Source organism: Alligator sinensis, unplaced genomic scaffold (assembly GCF_000455745.1).
Source record: "Alligator sinensis unplaced genomic scaffold, ASM45574v1 scaffold291_1, whole genome shotgun sequence".
Classification (NCBI taxonomy): Eukaryota; Metazoa; Chordata; order Crocodylia; family Alligatoridae; genus Alligator; species Alligator sinensis.
In genome coordinates, this window is record NW_005842391.1 from 351,510 (window position 1) to 368,859 (window position 17,350).

Sequence of the window (17,350 nt, forward strand, 5' to 3'; positions counted from 1 at the left end):
GAGGTTACATACCTTGTTTTTACTAAAAATGTTCTTTTTCTTAAAAGAGAACAAGACTATATCCCTGTAATCTGCAGGGTGTTTCACGTGTGTATCTTCAGCACGATACTGGAGAACTCGGGAAGTTTTATTGATTATCCAATAAGGACTGAACACTGATAGAATCATACGGTTACTAACTCGCCCGACGTGTACATAGACATCTACTGTCATCGTATCTACAGAATTTGAAGTGAAACACACTGGAAAAAATTCAGGCAGCCCATCATGGACTTTAAGATGTCCATTCCAGTTTTTACCCTGATATTTTATCAAAACTAGCTCCATTATTTCTCCACTGATTCTTGAATGAAGAACATCAGCAGCACTCCCTTCTGGCAGCTCATGAGCTTCTGCTGTTCCCTAAAATAAAAACATGTTAACTTTTACAAAGATTGTTTTTCCTGCAAATGCTAGACAGGAAACAGGGACCATTTAACTTAACTTCTACAGGAGTTCTCAGTGCAGCCCCAAGACTAGTAAAAGCCCAGTCACTGGCCTCAACCCCAGGATTGTATTTTTCCTACCCCCCACCTGGCACCAGGATATTTTTAGCCCCCCAGCCCCTCTCTTCACTTCCCAATGGAGCAGCCAGCCCTCCCCTGACCTCATCCCCCAGCCTGCAAGCTGCTCCTGGTGCTGGTTTTATCATTATTTGCCAGTGCCGGGAGTTGAGGTAGTAAGTCAGAGTGGGGGCCTTAAGGGGCAGGAGGGACAGAGGGGTAGGTGGGAGGGAGGGAAGGGGGTCAGTGTTCTAGAAAATACCCCCTGGTCCCAGGGGGTAGGGGAAAGAGAGCTCCCCCATCCCCTCCATGGACCCGACTAGCCCCCATGATCCCATCTAAATTTCCTGGACTCAACCAACCCCACAGGGACTCTGACTGCTCCCTCCCCTCCCCCCACCGCAGAGACTACTTGACCCATATTCCCCCTGGCCCCTCCCCCAGATAGTCCCTTATTTAAAAAATACACAATTAAACACAATACCTCAAGTAAATACCGCAGGGAGTATGGCAGAAGATTCTTCACAGTGAGTGTTGGATGAAGGTGGATAATATAGGCTGGATCCCAGTCCTCCCCATCCGTTGCAATAAAGTTTAGTTGGTCAGGTATTGCAGTTGTGTTGACTATGAGAGGCAAGAAGTTTACTTCAGTAGATGGACACTGCAACATGCATCTCACTTCATTGCTCCGATGTAGCTCTTCTCTCCAGGCAATGTAAGTTGTTGACTCTTTAAATTGACCTTCTAAGATCCCTGTTGGTTGAATAAACAGATGGCACCTATGGGATAAATGGGGAAAAAAGCCTAAATTTTAATAGACCCTTTAAAATAGCAACACAAATAGACAACAGTTTTCATCTAATTTAGTTATTTATTCACAGATGGAGATAAGCTGATGAGAAAAAAGCTCAAAGGTTATGAAAAAAAGAAGCAATTTAACTTGAGAAAGGCTGGTTTGTAGTATACCTAGTTTAAATGTATTTTTTGCTGTAAAAATATTGTATGTCTCAGTTTCCCCAACATACATGGAAGAAGAGAAGATTAAGAGACAGAGAAGCTAGTTGCCTGCCTTATGTAAAATGCAGACACACCTCTTAATAACAAATTCAACTGGTTGACACTTCAAACCTTGGAAAAGTCCACAATGTATCCGTGGTCCTACAGATGCCCACAGCTTCATTTACACCAAAAATGTCTTTAACTTTATTGCAACACACCAGAGGTTTTTGGGCAGAAACTTGTCACAACCCAATTAAATTGTGCCCATGCCACTGAGCAAGAGATACCATTCAAATCATCCTCATTTTGACGATTAAGGGTTAAAAGACATCCCTGCCAAAATTCCTTGAAACAAAACGCGGCCGGAGTACTGTAGATAATTGGTCAGCTGAAATAAAATGCTAGGGGAAACTATATATAATTGGTCCAAAAATAAGCGTAAGCTCCTCACACGTAGCGCACACGTAACAGGTAGAGAAACCTAACCCACTACCTTGTAACTTGAGGAGACAAAGAGCTGCCACCTGCCAAAAATTAAAGATTCCATATAACGGTTCACCATTGGGCATCTCTGTCAAACACCTCTGCCTATAAATAGTTTAACGGTTTCCGCCCAAGTCGGAGAGCTCTGGGGATCTCACAAGAAACACCTGTGCTTGTCACCAGAGAATTGGGAAATTGATCAATTCCTAATCAATCACCCCGTCAGCGTAAAATATTGACATAGAAAGTCTTGCAAGCGCGACCGTCCGTTCCCGGAGCCACGTCCGTCATTATCTCGTCGTAACCTAACTGCGTGCGTGTACTCGACTCTGTAACCGAAGTTATATGCGTATACTCAACTCTGTAACCAAAGCTGTAACGGAACAAAGGCTCGTCTGCGTCGTCCATCACTATCTAGGCAACGTAAGTAAACAAACTCCTGTAACCTACACGTGTCTGTGCCTGGTTAATTCCACTCCATCCATCAATTACCCGCCTGCCGAGCTCTAAATCTAAACACTCCGGTGTGCGAGTCAAGCGGCTGCTCTGATTCACGACAAAATTAAAAACACTCTTGAATCTACATGAATTCTGAACAGTTTGTACAACAAAAGATACAGATTCTGATACTTATAAGGCAATGTTACATTTAGTTAGTTTTGCAATCTGCTGTCATCGTTTTAAATTCTTCCACTGTCTAATTCTAGTTAGACTTGTTTGCACAGATGTTTCACTGATCTCAAGTATTTCACTAGGCTGAAGGCAACAGATTAAAAAAAGATTTAAAAATATGTAAGACCTAAAATTACAACAGTTCTTGTGCTCTCTGTTTCTGCCAATTCTAAAATCATCTGCCAGGTTTATTAATTTCTACTCGGATATGGTCACAGTTGTAATAGTGCAGTTGTGCCATGTCAAAATTCCATTAACATGCGTCTAGAAACTTTGATTTTCTCTCAAGTTTCAGAAGCACTGAAATTCATAATAAACAGCAATACATACACACAACATTGTAAAGGGTAGAAGGAATTTAGAAACAAAAAAAGGAAAAGGAAACAACCATAACAGCTATACAAATGATACTACTACTACTACTACTAATAATAATAATAATACTGATAAAGAGATAATAGTTTAAAAATGAAAGGGAAGAGCCAGTGTTCCAAGAAAAACTAAATGAATACTTTAACTAGTCCTTTTGTTACTGAAACACTTGCAAACAATATGCATTTAATATTCAGTTAGTTCATTTCGTTGTTTCCAATGGGATTCTACTGTGCAATAGAGTGCAGTTATATTATCTCTATCAAAGATAATCGGGAATTGTGGTCTTGGATATTCGATACACTAAGTTATGAAAAAAATTCAGGCTTAATATGTGAAGCTGTTAGATGAACAAATGCACACAATATACACAGAAAAGGGGTAAACATTACTAGCATTTTGGAGGTCTCTAAAATGTACTATAATTATTTAAGAAAATTAAAGCCACTAAATTTTTGCCCAATTTCTGAATCCCCACAGTAGTACTTAATAGGACTGAAATGGATGCAGACAAAAAAACCCCACTTTGATTACAATTATTTCATCTTGTACATGAAGATTCTGTTTAACAGAAAAAAGAAAACAAAAAAAAAAACATACCGGTATGAATCTAAAGGAACGTGGAATTCCTCCTCTGGCTTGGATATGCCTATGGGTTCCAGCAGTCTAACATTTCTAACAAATTTATAGATTTTAAATGGTACAGAGAAATGATTCTTGATCTACGACAAAAACATAAAACGCTGTTAAAAGTTTTTGTAAAACTCCTAAATGAAAATACAAATTACACTATACACATTAACATCTACAAGAAGCTGTATAAACAAACTGTTTTACCAACTATGGGTATGTGTCTGTACATTTTTGCTGCTTTAAGGGAAAGGGAACATGCAGCAGCTGTTTCAATACAACTATTATGTCTGCCTGATCCTGTAGGAAGATTTAACCAACTTGTACTGCTAACTTTGACCCTGAATGAAGTAATTAAAGTCAGAATAGTTTTGCCATGCATGTATCACTACAGATGCATACAGACAATTGCATTATAACAATTCTCAGTGTTATCTACTGATATCAATATTGTTATATTAATCTATTTCCTGCAACTTACATTTGCCCTCAAATTAGTATGTTCTTAGAAAAGGAACATGATAAATTAAACACTACAATGGTTCAATTTCTGAGTTACTGGATTAAATAATACTGTTAATTTCATTTTGCAGAACCAAGCTGTCTCTCTCTCTGTATAAATATATATATGTATAGACTTGACAACTGAGCTCTGCTCAGTTGAATTTTGGATCTTGAGTATTGGGTTAGGGTGGGGGAGCAAGGAGGGGAAAAAAGGAAAGGTTAGGTAACCCCCTTGCCTCCTCCCAGCTTCTTCCCCCTGCAGCCCCTCTCCAACCTTCCCTTTCTTCAAACCCTACTCTGCCCAAGCATGTGGAAGTAAGGAACACATTTGAAAACATCAACCTTGAAATTAAAACATAGCCATAGTAGTTTGCATGTAATGTACAAATGTACAAGTTTTTTTTTAAATATATTTAATTTCAAGGGCCAAATCAGTTCCAGATTCAACTAGGTAAAACCCAATACTCAAGAGCCAACATTCAACTGAGCAGAGCTCAATTGTTAAGTCCATGCAGTTTTAATACTAGCCAAGTGTCCTCCCACCCAGACCCAGCAGTTTGGGCACCATCCTACGTGGAAGTCCCAGGTCTGGAGGCCTTGGGGTTCAGATGCCCCCAGTTTTGCTTGATCTTAGACCAGATCCGGCAGGCCGGATCCAGCCCACGAGGCCATTCTATCTGATCCATGGGGCCCCTTAAAAAAAAAAAAGAAAAAATTAATATTTCTCTGCCCATGGTTCCTGTCAAAAGTGACAGGACCCCACCCCCCCAGCCAGGGTTTCTGGGCTGGGAGCATGTGGCTGCCCCACACAGGAAGCTTGTGTGTGTGTGTAGGGGGGGGGAAAGAGAGAGGAGGCACAGAAGCTGCCCCTCCCTGCGCCATGCCTGGTGCCCCACGTTGCAGTTGTTTGCAGCCCGCATGGGGCTGCCTGTGCCTGCTCCGGACAGCTCTACATGGGCTGCGAGCGCTCGCAGCATGGGGCATCGGCAATGGGGTGGGGGAGGAGCTGCTTCCCCCCTGCACTAAGCTTTCCCCTGGGCTCCTTCCCTGCAGAGAAAAAGTAGCCCCTTGCCGGCCCCATGGTCGGCACCCCACACTAAAGGCGCTCGCAGCCAGTGCGGGTCTGTCCAGAGCAGGCACAGGCAGCTCCAGGCAGGCTGAGAGTGGCTGCAGTGCAGGGCACCACGCATGGGGCAGAGAAGAGCTCCTTTCCCCACCCCACTGCGCTCAGCACCACCTTGTAACCTGGCCCCACTGCCAAGCTGGCAGTGGGGGCAGATTACAAGCTGATGTTGAGCACAGGGAAAAGTGACCCCTCGCCTGCCCCATGGCCAGCGCCCTGCGCTGCAGTCACTCGCAGCCTGCCTGGGGCTGCCTGTGTCTGGGGCCGCCCCACCTTGGCTTGCAGCAGGGAGCGCCGGCCATGGGGCAGGCGAGGGGCCGCTTTCCTCCATGCTCAGCACCACCTTCTTCCCTGCTGGTGAGCAGGGGGTCAGGGCTGAGCGCTGGCCCTTGCCTGTACCACGGGGCTGGGGGGCACTGGGTATGAGTGGGAGAGGAGCCAGCAGGAGCACGGGGCCCACACCAGTGTCCCAGGGCCAGTGCCAGTGGGGCCCAGAGCAGGGTGGCAAGAGCGTGGGGTCCTAGCCTGCTAGAACTGGGTAAGTGGCCCTCTGCCCAAAATAATTGCTCACTCCTGTCGTAGACTGGAACGCTGAGGAATATATAGTTCAAACTAAGCATGGTATTAGTCTAAAGCCATACGGATCATGATTTATCCTATGGTTCACTGGGCTGAGCCCCAGAGTCCACAGCATTTCAAGCCATTACAACCACACAGCTGAGCACCACTGTGTGTACCCTAGCTATCCTCTGCCCCCACTGAAGGATCCCTGAGCTAATTAGCTCCCCCACTCATGACTGGAACTAGGTGTTATTGTCATGAGTCCTGGGGTGCTCCAAAAATGTATATGCAGATGAGGCACAGGGCAACTTGGTTCAGCTCCACTGGGAGGATGGGGCCACACTAAATCACATACAACAGGTTGAAAGAAGGGGGTGACAGATTACAGGTGAACTGTTGGGGGCCCCATTTGGTGATGTTTGCCAGACAGTTAAGGCTGATGAAGAAACAGGACTCATAGGAAATGGGAAAGGTGCATGTCAGCTGCAGGAGTGAAAAGGAAGTAAGCAATACAATGGCTCACCATGATTTGAATGATTCAACACTATGGGGAACTGTGTGTAATGGGCACCACCATGTATCTTAGTCAGATATGCTGGTGGGAACAAGAATAGATTAGTGCAGCCTGTTTGCCCCAAATGGACCACATACTTTATAGTCATGCTTAGTGTTGGCTACATTTAATCAACTTCATAGTCGATTTCCATTACTGAGCATATATTGCTTTTAGGAGCAGTTCAAAGATAGACAATGTATTTAATGTGGTTTCCTTGTATGCAAAAATAAGATGAGAGTTCTCTTACCATGCCAACTGGAGAGAAAAACCTCATCTTGTATTCCAGTAAATACAGTAATCTGAAGCAGCTGACGGAGCCCATTTAAAGGATTACTTATAAAGTTGCATAGTTTACATATTCCTTTCATGCATTCTAGGCTACTTGGGTTCAGACAAATTTATTAGAATAATATTTATTGTATGTCACTGTAAATCCTGCTATGCAATGAAATAGCAAAAACTAATGTATTCTTAATGAAAAGCAAGTACAGGGTTCTGGCTGTTTTTAACAAGTTTTTTTTGAAAAAGGATAATCTTAAAAATATATTACTAAGAAGCAAGCCCATCTCTCTCTCCAGAAACAACCAAAAAATCTGTAACAACTAAGCTCCAGTTCTAGGACTACATAGCTGTATATTATTTTTAACATTTTTACCTGAAGGGGAGATCGTATGGTAATAACTTTGTTCCCTTCTAGTGCATCCATCTGTATCAGAACAGAGTCCAAGTGGTCAGCAACAGGATTTCGTACATTGTACAGACGTCGGCCTGGTTTTGCTATAGGGATGTTTGCTACTTCTGGATATCCTTGAGGTACTATTTTATAAAATACACAACACACATTGTGATTCCTGAATGCAGTTACTTTTGAAGACTTACAAACACACATTATTATTTAAATGAAGTAAACAATGTCATTCACTTAAGTTTGCCATAACCTACAACAGAAACCTTGCAGGTTGCATTCCTAGCCATCAAGTACTAAAAAATTGAAATAAGGCTTTAATAAATTAACAATTGGGAAGCCAGGTATAATATCAGACCACTGTCTTTGTAATATCTTAAGCCACTGAAATACACTGAAGCATTTGTCAGGATCAATGAAATGGTGCACTAGAACAGCAACAAGCTAAGTGTGCACCCATTAGGAGAGAACAGGAAGCTGGGGTAATACTAGTTGCTGCACTACTCTCGCTCCAGAGAATCTAAGTCAAAGCTGACTACTCAGGAAAACTTGTGACTAAGACAGACAATCTGGCACAAAAAGCAAATTGTAACAGATGGAGCACCCACCCACTATAGGCACTTGCAAACTAAGCGAGGTACCAGCAGTCCCACCTGCTCACTCCTACCAAGCCATACATGTACCCCTATGTCCTTTGTCTGTCATTAGCCTTTCTTTCTTTGAGTGGGGAAGTAAAGGGAATAAGACTTCAAAATGTCTCCACTGCTCTTTGCACAGTCTCTCGGAAAGTAGATTGAAAAAAATAAATAAATAAATAATAATCCTGTGTCTTAGGATATTGTCCAACAGTGGCTGATATAATAACATTTGTAAAGAATTAAGCTGCTGGGCTTTGGCTTTTCTCATCTTGGACCACTCAATTTCCCTGCTCTCATCTGAGCAAATAGCACCTGGCCTCCAAATTACCACAATAACTTTCTCCTACATTCCTGCAGCAAAACTCTTTTAGTGAAAGCAGTTATCCTAGCACAATACCTAAGGTCAAAGCGAAGAGGCAGCTTTCTTGTCGATGCAACGCAGATAACTTTCCTCGATGCAGCGGTTCAAAGACAGAGTATTCCAATTCCAGATTCTGGCCAATTTCTATATGCGGAATCTCTTCTTTTAAGGGTGGACCTACCACCCGAAGATTAGAGGTAGGATACACTTTCAAAGGGACACCTAGTGCATTTTTCACAGTAAAAGGTGCCCTGTCTTTAGAAGAATAGTCAAATGTGGATGCAGTACCTTCTGAGAATGCCTGTAATAAAGTATGAAAAATAGAAATTAAAAATGCAAATGGTCACAACCCTAACACGTTGTTTTGATTTCCCAACTTAAAAAAAAGTGTGCACACTCCTATCTGGGCAATACAAAAGTACATACTGTATACAGCAGGTTTGGGATAATTGTACATAAATTCTATTAAGACAGAAAGACCAACTTTTATGCTGCCCTGACTTCAGCTCAGAAACATCTGCAGGCCTTCTCCAGCAAACTGGTCTCTGTCCAGGGGATTTTTCATCGGATCCCTGAAGCACCAGACAACACCTACTTACCCTCCTGCTTACTATTTTTTTGCCAATCTGAAAATAAGGACTCCTAACAAACGTTATTGTCTCTTCGAGTGATTATTTATGGTAGTTCACTGAAGTAGTAAATAGCATTGTCTAATGTTGCTTGCCTCTTGCTGAAACCTGCCTATCCTCATGTGAAAAAACAAAGCACACCAATAGCATACATAGCACCAATGAACACTCTGATAAGATGCAAGCAAATAACACATAGCACCAAACAACAATGCATACATAGCACCAACAAAACACAAGCCAAGAAAAAAAAAATCCATTCACATGTACATTTACAAGTGGAATCCACACCAATATTTAGATACTAATATTACATCAGATATAATTACCATGTTTACTGAAATGTCATCTCTACGACTCAAGAACAATTTCAATAGGACTCACTTAAAGTGCATCAGATGACAAATATATACATCCCATGTATCAACCATTTTTTTCTGTTGTCAGGCTCCTGTGACCAAAAACCATACAAGTCATTCACATGGATTTGGATGAGCAATCTCACTTCGGTGGAATTAAGCAAGCTATGGCCAGTTGTCTCCTCGAATTTCAAAGACCAGCACTCAGAAAGTAACTTTTCCTAGTATATACCTAGGTAAGGCAACCTGACCATGGAGAAATTATTAAGAATTAGACCGTCTTAAAAATTCATACCTCCTGGGACTAAGGCTGCTTCTTTGTATAGCCATTATTTTTTATAATAATATTCCACGTAAAGTTTCAAGAACACTGCCTAATATACTCCCCCAATTAAGTCCTATATTCACTCGATGTATAAAGAACAGAGGTGCTAGTAACTAGATTTGTTCAGAGCACAGTCAACACCACTCTTTTTAGTAAGGCTCAATTTTTCAGCCAAGTAGTTGATCCCCAACCAGATTATGTTCTATGTCTGACAGATAATTATCTGTCAGACATAGAACATAATCTGGGCTTTGTGACTGGAAGAGCAAAGCATTACCAGGAGTGCAAGACCATACTCCAAGTAAAATGAATTCAACACGCATTCGGTATCAAGATTACCTTGGCTAGATTATTGAAAACAGCAAGACAACATTTGGATATTGTTATATTCATTGTATCCTTTGAAGAGATGTTAACAGCAGTTTGTGGCTCAGGAAGAAGAATAAAATCATCACCAGGCATTAAGCTTCTCTCTTGGACAGGGTTAGTCTTCATCTAAAAAGAACACGCGCAAAACATTCCCATTAAATCGCATCTTGTAAAAATGAACATATGTTTATTAATGTTATGTAGATTTGCAATATTCTCTTAAATCATGCTTGGCGAAAAGGCGTTTAGTTTCATCTACAAAAAATCATTAGCTAATATCCACACATTTAATCTTACAACTATTATCTACTTCAGAGCACTATTCTGCTTTTAATACTGCCAGGTATTTTATGTAAATGTTCTGCTCATTGTTATAACCCGAAACTGTTAATTTCTCTTTGGTTAATACCACAATACCAGCTTTTACTTATTATGGTAGGCAAGGCCGTTCTTCCATTATAGGAAGTTCTCCACCTGGTGTCTCATGCAATTTTACTTTGTTTCAAAAGGTGTGTGAAATGACACTTAATTGTCCTCCTTTTTCAAGATTATTGTATTTATTCAACTGCTGTGAGCTTTAGGGAGCGGTGATGTCCCCAGCTGATATGGGAGCAGTTGGAGCCCCAGAGCCACTCCTGACCCCACTCTGCAGGGAGCAATTGTTCAGGAAGCCCAGCTCAGCTGGGGACAGCAGCAACTATTGAACAGTTCCTTCCTTCCACTGCCTACTCCCAGTCAGCACAGGAGACGGGGGTATGAGGGAAATCAGGCAGGGAAGCAAGCACCGGAAAAAGAAAGCTGTATGCTGCTGCTACTGTCCCCAGCTGAGCTGGGCTCCCTGCACAGCTGCTCCCTGCACCATGGGGCAGAAGTGGCTCTGGGGCTTCCCTTGCACCCAGATCAGTCAGGGACAGTGGAAAAAAGGGGGGGGGAGGGCAAGACAGGCTGTGAAGTAAGGGGTGAGGGTCAGACCACCTTCCCCATGTTACTTCTATCTCTGCCCTGCCATACAAAGTAGTAGAGGGGGTGGGCAGGTGGGGGACAAATTAAAAGGTGACCCTCCAATAAGTAGATTTTTTACATGGAAAATAAGAACGTTTATCATTTCCCATGTATAAAACTGAAAGATTGGGGGGTTGTATTAAAAATTCAACGTCGTCTTGGGATTTAGGAAAATATGATTACTGGGATTTCTCTGTTGGCTGGAGGGTCACAATACAAGTGCAAAGAGGAAGATCCCTTGTCAAAGTCACTGCTAGTAAATCATTCTGTTCTTAGACGTATTATCACAGGATCAGAGAAAAGTGCACGCATGAGAGCAAAGATCTAGCACTTTTCTGTTGCACTCCATTTGCAAACTAATAAGGGAAGTTCAGATACGCTGGTCAAAGGGAGAGTTCATAAATCAAGGTAAGCTTTCTGCTTTGTGTTGTCAAGTTAATTACCATCAACAGTCCCACTAGCAGCAGGGAACATTTTTCTTTCCTTTCCATTTGGGCTTTGTTAGTTTAACATTGTACTTTCACTATCTGAGTATTTCTAAGAGCTGTCCCAAATCCTACAGCTTTTCATAATATTGCTGAAAAATAGATATATGTTGCTTTGATCTTTAAATCATATTTTGCTGGTCAATTAAAAAGTCTTTGTTTTTATTGATTTTGAATGCTAATCTTATCTAAAGAGGGATAAAACCTGTTTAAAAATGTCAACATTCAATAGAATCTAGAATGCCATCAGTTGAGGGTTATTAAATGTACTGAACTGTAAGCATTAAAAAGTGTAGTAGCATCTACGAGTCATTATCACTGCAGTAGCCACAAGACTAGTACAGGTCATCCAGCTAGGGCTACCAGGATTACTAGAAGCCTGGATAATTGCACTCTCTTCTCACTACAGAATATTCCGAATGGATTATTACTAGGAAAGCCCGTACCAGGAAGATATAACACTGCTTTGAAAGCAAGATTTCCTGAGCTTTCTAGAGGTAAGACTTAAAAATTCTCAACCTCACAGGGCAACAGGTCAAAGATGACCACGTTGGAATATCATGTGTCAATATCTTACTGCATAACTTTGTAAAATGATATATGTATATTCTCAATGATTTATTTCAGTAATGTTTCCATACCTCAAGCTTTAAACTCCATTGCTTCCTTCCCCCATCAATGCGTTCAATAAGAGGCTCCCACACTGCATAAGTTTCATTATAATAGTGAACCTGGAAGAGACCAATAAAATTAAATTTTGAAAGCAAAACACCAGAATAAATAAAAACATTAAACACACTTTTCAGGCCCTCAAGTTATAATACAACCTCTTAAAGAACTATATAAGCTTCCTTAAAAAAACCCGCCATTTAACATTTCACCAAGTTCAATCCTAAACCATTACTAAGTTTAAAACAAAACAAAAATCCCAAGTATAATATGCTGAATACCAGCTCTATGCATATAATTGTTAACATGCTAGATTTCTCTGAACCTAAGATTTGGAGAAGCAATTTCGTCTAAGTCTGACCAATGTTTTGCAGGAACCTTCTCGTACCATCCAAACCATATAGCAGGTTTGTTTGACAATCAGAAACTTGTCCAACCTGTGTAGCATCAGTGCTGTGCTACTAGCAGCCCCGAAAGCAACTAGATGCCATCACATTTGAAGGCTAAACATTGAATTCAAGTCAAGTAAACAGCCTTAGTTAATAAGAGAACAGCTGACTACAGTCTGTTCCTGGAGGAAGAAAACAAGGAAACAAACTACCTGTAAACTTAATTCACTTGATGTGTTACCTCTAAAATATTGTAAAGAATGGAATTTGGCAATTGCCTAATGCCACCTGCCCAATTTAAAAGACTGTTTGCATCATCCATGACTACCTTCAGTGACGTATACAGTAATTCAAAAATATTAATTTCTGGCTAATGTTATGCACCCTCTCTCCTTCCCACAGCTGTAGTTTATCAAAGTCTTGATACTGAGAAGCCTCTACACCATGAACAGTTCTAGACTCTTGTGGTGTTGGTGATAAATTCCCGGGTAGGGGCTATATGGGAAAAGCAAGCAATCAAGTAGGTTAAGTAATGGACAGACCCGAAATAAATCACATTTTAGAATCTTAAATGCCAGGGACACCTAGCGTATATATGTTTAACAAGAGCTCATAATTCCCTGTACAACTACGCACATCTTTGCAGGATGCAGGGACTCATTTACCCGGCACCTTGGATAACCTTTGGGGGTCCTGCTGACCTCCCTACTCCACACAGGAATGAATGACTCAGTCCAAGGGAGGATGCATCTGAAGCAGTAAGCAAGGTTTAAAAGAGATCCTCATCTATTTAACTTTGTTAATTTGTCTTTAAACTATATGCAACAGGAAAACAATTTAAGAAATGCATGATATATGGAAACTATCCTTATTCAGGACTGCTTTGTTCACTGAAGGGAATGTGTGTAAATATTAAGAAAGCAAAGGGACTAGAATTGCTTCATGGGATTTTTTTTTTTTTTTAAACATGTAACAATGGCATGAGAATGCCAAACGCATAACAATTTTCACTGTATTCATGCACACTGTTTATCCATGAAACCATTTACCAATGATCAGTAACTCCTGGCACATGTGCCAGAGCATGGAACACAAGGCCATTTTCCTTGGCACGCCACAGCCAGCCTAGACTCTGGGCAGCTGCTGCCAGCCATGGAGCCCACGCCATTTGCAGCAGGAAGCCGGGAAGATGCAAGCCCTGCTGCAAGCAACCCGGGCTCTGTGGCAGGCAGCAGCTGGCTAGAGCCTGAGCCAGCTGCAGCCAAGAGGCTGCAAACAGCTGCACGGGGCTCCACAGCCCCAGCACTGGCTCCATGGTGATGGTATCTGCACATGAGCCTCAAGGCAGGCAGCAAGGGAGGGGCCAGGGTTGGGCTGCCCCAGGCCCCTTCTTGGCCATGAGCCTGAGGTGCACACACAGTCACTACCACCATGCAGGTTAAAAAAAACAACTATTTAATAAGATGTAAACAATGGAAGCCCAATACTAACTGAGGCCTTAGAAAGGGAGGGACTTTAAAATACTAAAAGATAATTATTTGTAACATTCAGTCTATTTTCATTTGAAAGCATTAACTGACCAGTAAGTATTAGCATACCTCCAGTGTCACATCAGCGATGGCACCCATCAAAGAGGACCAGTTTTTAACAGCTCCAAAAAATGTAGATTCAACGAGCAATAAAGGAACAGTACGATGTCCCAAACCACATTCCAAAGTCATCTGAACAGATTTCACCTCAATGTCAAAATTCTCCTTTTTCACACTGTGTTCACTGTCTCTGTAAGATTCAGTCACTTCTGTGGCTACATCAACACCAAGAAACCAAGCATTGCACTGATTTATAGGCTTAACATGCCACAAATTTCCCAATTCATTAGGTGCACCTTTGGTATCCTCTTCCTTTGCCTTTGGTTTTATTGCAGTTATGATAGTCATCACAGTATTCAGAATTATTGGTGAAATCTTGAAAAACAAACAAACAATCTGTTTTCTAAAAATACTGCATAGATTTAAACTTAGACTAAATAGTAAATTTGATATAGCAAATGTGTGGGTTCTTGTTACAGGAAATAAACCAATTATGAAAATATGGATTGGCAGGGAGCAAATTTGAACCTTATCTGAAGTAACTTCATTTTCTTCTAGACCGTGTTGGGGTTTTCTTTTTCTTTTTTTTAAATTACTACAAAACTAATAATAATCTGATAATCCTAAATTATAAATCCAGAAAGCTGATCTATTGCCAGAAGTGTTTTGATAAACAAGCCAATTAAAAATATTAAAGTTTGGTAGAGACAAACCTGGATACTTTGGATGGAAAATGGGAAAAAAAAAACAACAAAACCAGGTTACTTTCCTAGTCTTTGAAGAACAGTGCAAGATTTTGTTATGAGGCCCTAGCCCTGCTTTAGGTCTTAGTGCATTTGTTCTGCATAAGCAAAGTTACTTTCATTATCCACAAGCAGAGCTATTATGCAAATCATTTTTCATTTGGTGAAGTTAATGCAAGCACTTCATTGTAAAGGTCAGTATGTCAACTAATTCCAAAACTTTAAAAAGCCACCTAACACCAGAGATGAAAGTATCACCCTACTGCTATTTAAAAAAAGTTCTAATTTTTCTGTCTGGAACACCAAACTTAAGACTCCAACCAGATCACCAGGCAGAACACCATCAAGTCACAAATTTTAGAAAAGATAATATTCGCCATATTGGCACACATGGGTTTCATTATTCATGTGATTTTCCTTATAAAACTAAAGGCTAAGTAAGTAAGAATAAAACCAATCACTGTTTAAATATCAAGGAATTAACAAGGAAATTAGCAGGGAACCATATTATAAAAAATGATGAATGGCAAAGCGAAATTCAGTGGAGCTCACCACTGAGGTCCTTCCCAAGGACCCATATTCTTCCTTCCCAAGTGGTCTACATTCCCTGGTCTTGTTAGACATCTGGGGTCATGCTACCTTGATTGCTCTATTAGCTTTCCAATAAAAGAAGTAATTGTTCTGGCAAAAGACAGGCCTGTGCGAGTAGGCAGCTATTCGATCTGGCTTCAGATCCAGCTGCTTGTGATGCCAGGGATCCGATACGGAGTTCCGGACCAGGTTTCCGCTTCCATCCAACCATAGCAGCTCCGAAGCTTCAGAGCTCCCTCGGAGATCCGGCCATAGGGTATAATGAGGAATCAATGAAACATCTATAACTTAGTTGCACGTTGTCCGATTTGGATGAAACTTGCAGGGCTGGTAGCCCCTGCCGAGCGCATGAAGCCTGCCACATTTCAAGAAGATCGGTGCAGGGCATCGGGGGGAACTGCACCCCAAATTCTTGAAAGCAACACTCATGTCACATCTGTGTGTTGCACCATAGTGGAGTGAAAACTGCAGGGGTGCTGGCCCCTGGTGAGGTCTCAAAGCCTACCAAGTTTCAAGTTGAAAGGTGCAGGGGTTTGAGGAGAACTGCACCTCAAGCTGTGGACAAACAAAACTTGTGACATGGGTGACACCGTGTATGCTAAGGTGCAGCAGGGTGAAAGCTGCAAGGATGGTAGCCCCTGCTGCAGCCACAAAGCTTGCCAGCAGTTGAGATCAGTGCAGCAGGGTCCTGGGGCCCTGCATCTCTAGTTGCTGACAGACAAAACTCGTGACATGGGTGCTTGTGCAACTGACTATGTCCGTCTTGGGGCAGTTGATTGTCTACATTGATTATTTCTTCTCCTTAGTCTCTGGTTTTGTAGGTGTTAATTGATGCTAATTAACTGGCTACATTAGCTAGCATCTGTGTATTGAGCTGGTCCCTGAGTGAATCATAATTGATTGAAAACTGGTAACAGTAGCTTAGCAGCCAGGCCTGCAGTAGTCCGTCCCCCTCCCCACCCCCAAGGCAGACAGTTGCACAAGCACCCATGTCACGAGTTTTGCCTGTCAGCAGCCAGAGGTGCAGGGCCCCAGAACCCCCCTGCACTGATCTCCTTGACAGCTGACAGGCTTCAGGGCCGCAGCAGGGGCTACCATCCCTGAAGCTTTCACCCTGCTGCACCTTAACACACACAAGTCACCCATGTCATGAGTTTTGCTTGTCTACAGCTTGAGGGGCAGTTCCCCCCAAACCCCTGCACTGATCTTCCTGAAACTTGGCAGGCTTTGTGACCTCACCAGGGGCCACCACCCCTGCAGTTTTTACCGCCCCCCGTGTTGTAACACATAGACATGACATGAGTTTTGCTTTCAAGAATTAGGGGTGCAGTTCCCCCTAAGCCCCTGCACTGGTCTTCTTGAAACTTGGCAGGCTTTATGCTCTCTGCAGAGGCTACCAGCCCTGCAATATTCATCCAAATCAGACAAAAAACAACGAAGTTATAGATATTTCATTGATTCCCCATTATACCCTATGGCCAGATCTCCGAAAGCTCCGAACTGCTTCGGAAAGCCTAACGAAACCAGCGCTTTGATCTGGACATGCTGCTTTGATCGCCGAAGTGTCCAAAGCTTCTCTGGATCCGAAGCCTCGCACAGCCCTAGCCTTAACCTTTATTGCAGAAACTGATCACACAAAGAGAGCCTTGTCCTAATCACAGGTGTCGGGCTTTCACAACAAATGCAGTTGTTCTTCTTAAGGTTGGGAAGTTTACTAACCTTTATAATAAGTTCTTCTATGACTATTGCCATGGTCTGTACTCCTGACACATGCACCATATTTTCCATAATCAAAGAACAAGGCTGTAGCACCTAAGTGGAGAAATTAAACATATAGTTATTAAAATTAAAGTTCTATTCCATGAATTTATTTTTTCATAATGCAAGGGGCTTCACAGGAAAGAGACAGCACTACACGGAGACGTTAAGGGAAGAGCCACCTCCCATATAGCTAGAATGATTACAGAACTGTATCATGGTGGCATGCCAGGTTCAGTTAAGAGCTCCAGCATATAGTGGCTTTTAAAAATATACGTAGAAGTTTGTGAGGTGAGGTTTTGCAAAGCAGCAGGAA

At 41.9% G+C, this 17,350-nt stretch overlaps 1 protein-coding gene across 5 annotated transcripts in view; it reads right to left on the reverse strand.

Moving 5' to 3' along the window:
* Positions 1-17,350, reverse strand: part of VPS13C (vacuolar protein sorting 13 homolog C) — a 157,803-nt gene that overhangs the window by 44,793 nt on the left and 95,660 nt on the right. For all 5 annotated transcript variants that reach the window (XR_003095490.1, XM_014522744.2, XM_025211176.1 and 2 more), the window contains 9 exons: positions 16,996-17,088; positions 13,952-14,317; positions 11,937-12,026; positions 9,779-9,934; positions 8,163-8,427; positions 7,098-7,258; positions 3,669-3,790; positions 1,027-1,321; positions 13-402 (listed from right to left, as the gene is read on the reverse strand). Coding sequence is in view for 4 of the 5 variants with exons in the window: in XM_014522744.2 (XP_014378230.1) it covers positions 13-402; positions 1,027-1,321; positions 3,669-3,790; positions 7,098-7,258; positions 8,163-8,427; positions 9,779-9,934; positions 11,937-12,026; positions 13,952-14,317; positions 16,996-17,088 (1,938 nt within the window). In the remaining variant the exon portion in view is untranslated. The remainder of the gene's footprint in view (positions 1-12; positions 403-1,026; positions 1,322-3,668; positions 3,791-7,097; positions 7,259-8,162; positions 8,428-9,778; positions 9,935-11,936; positions 12,027-13,951; positions 14,318-16,995; positions 17,089-17,350) is intronic.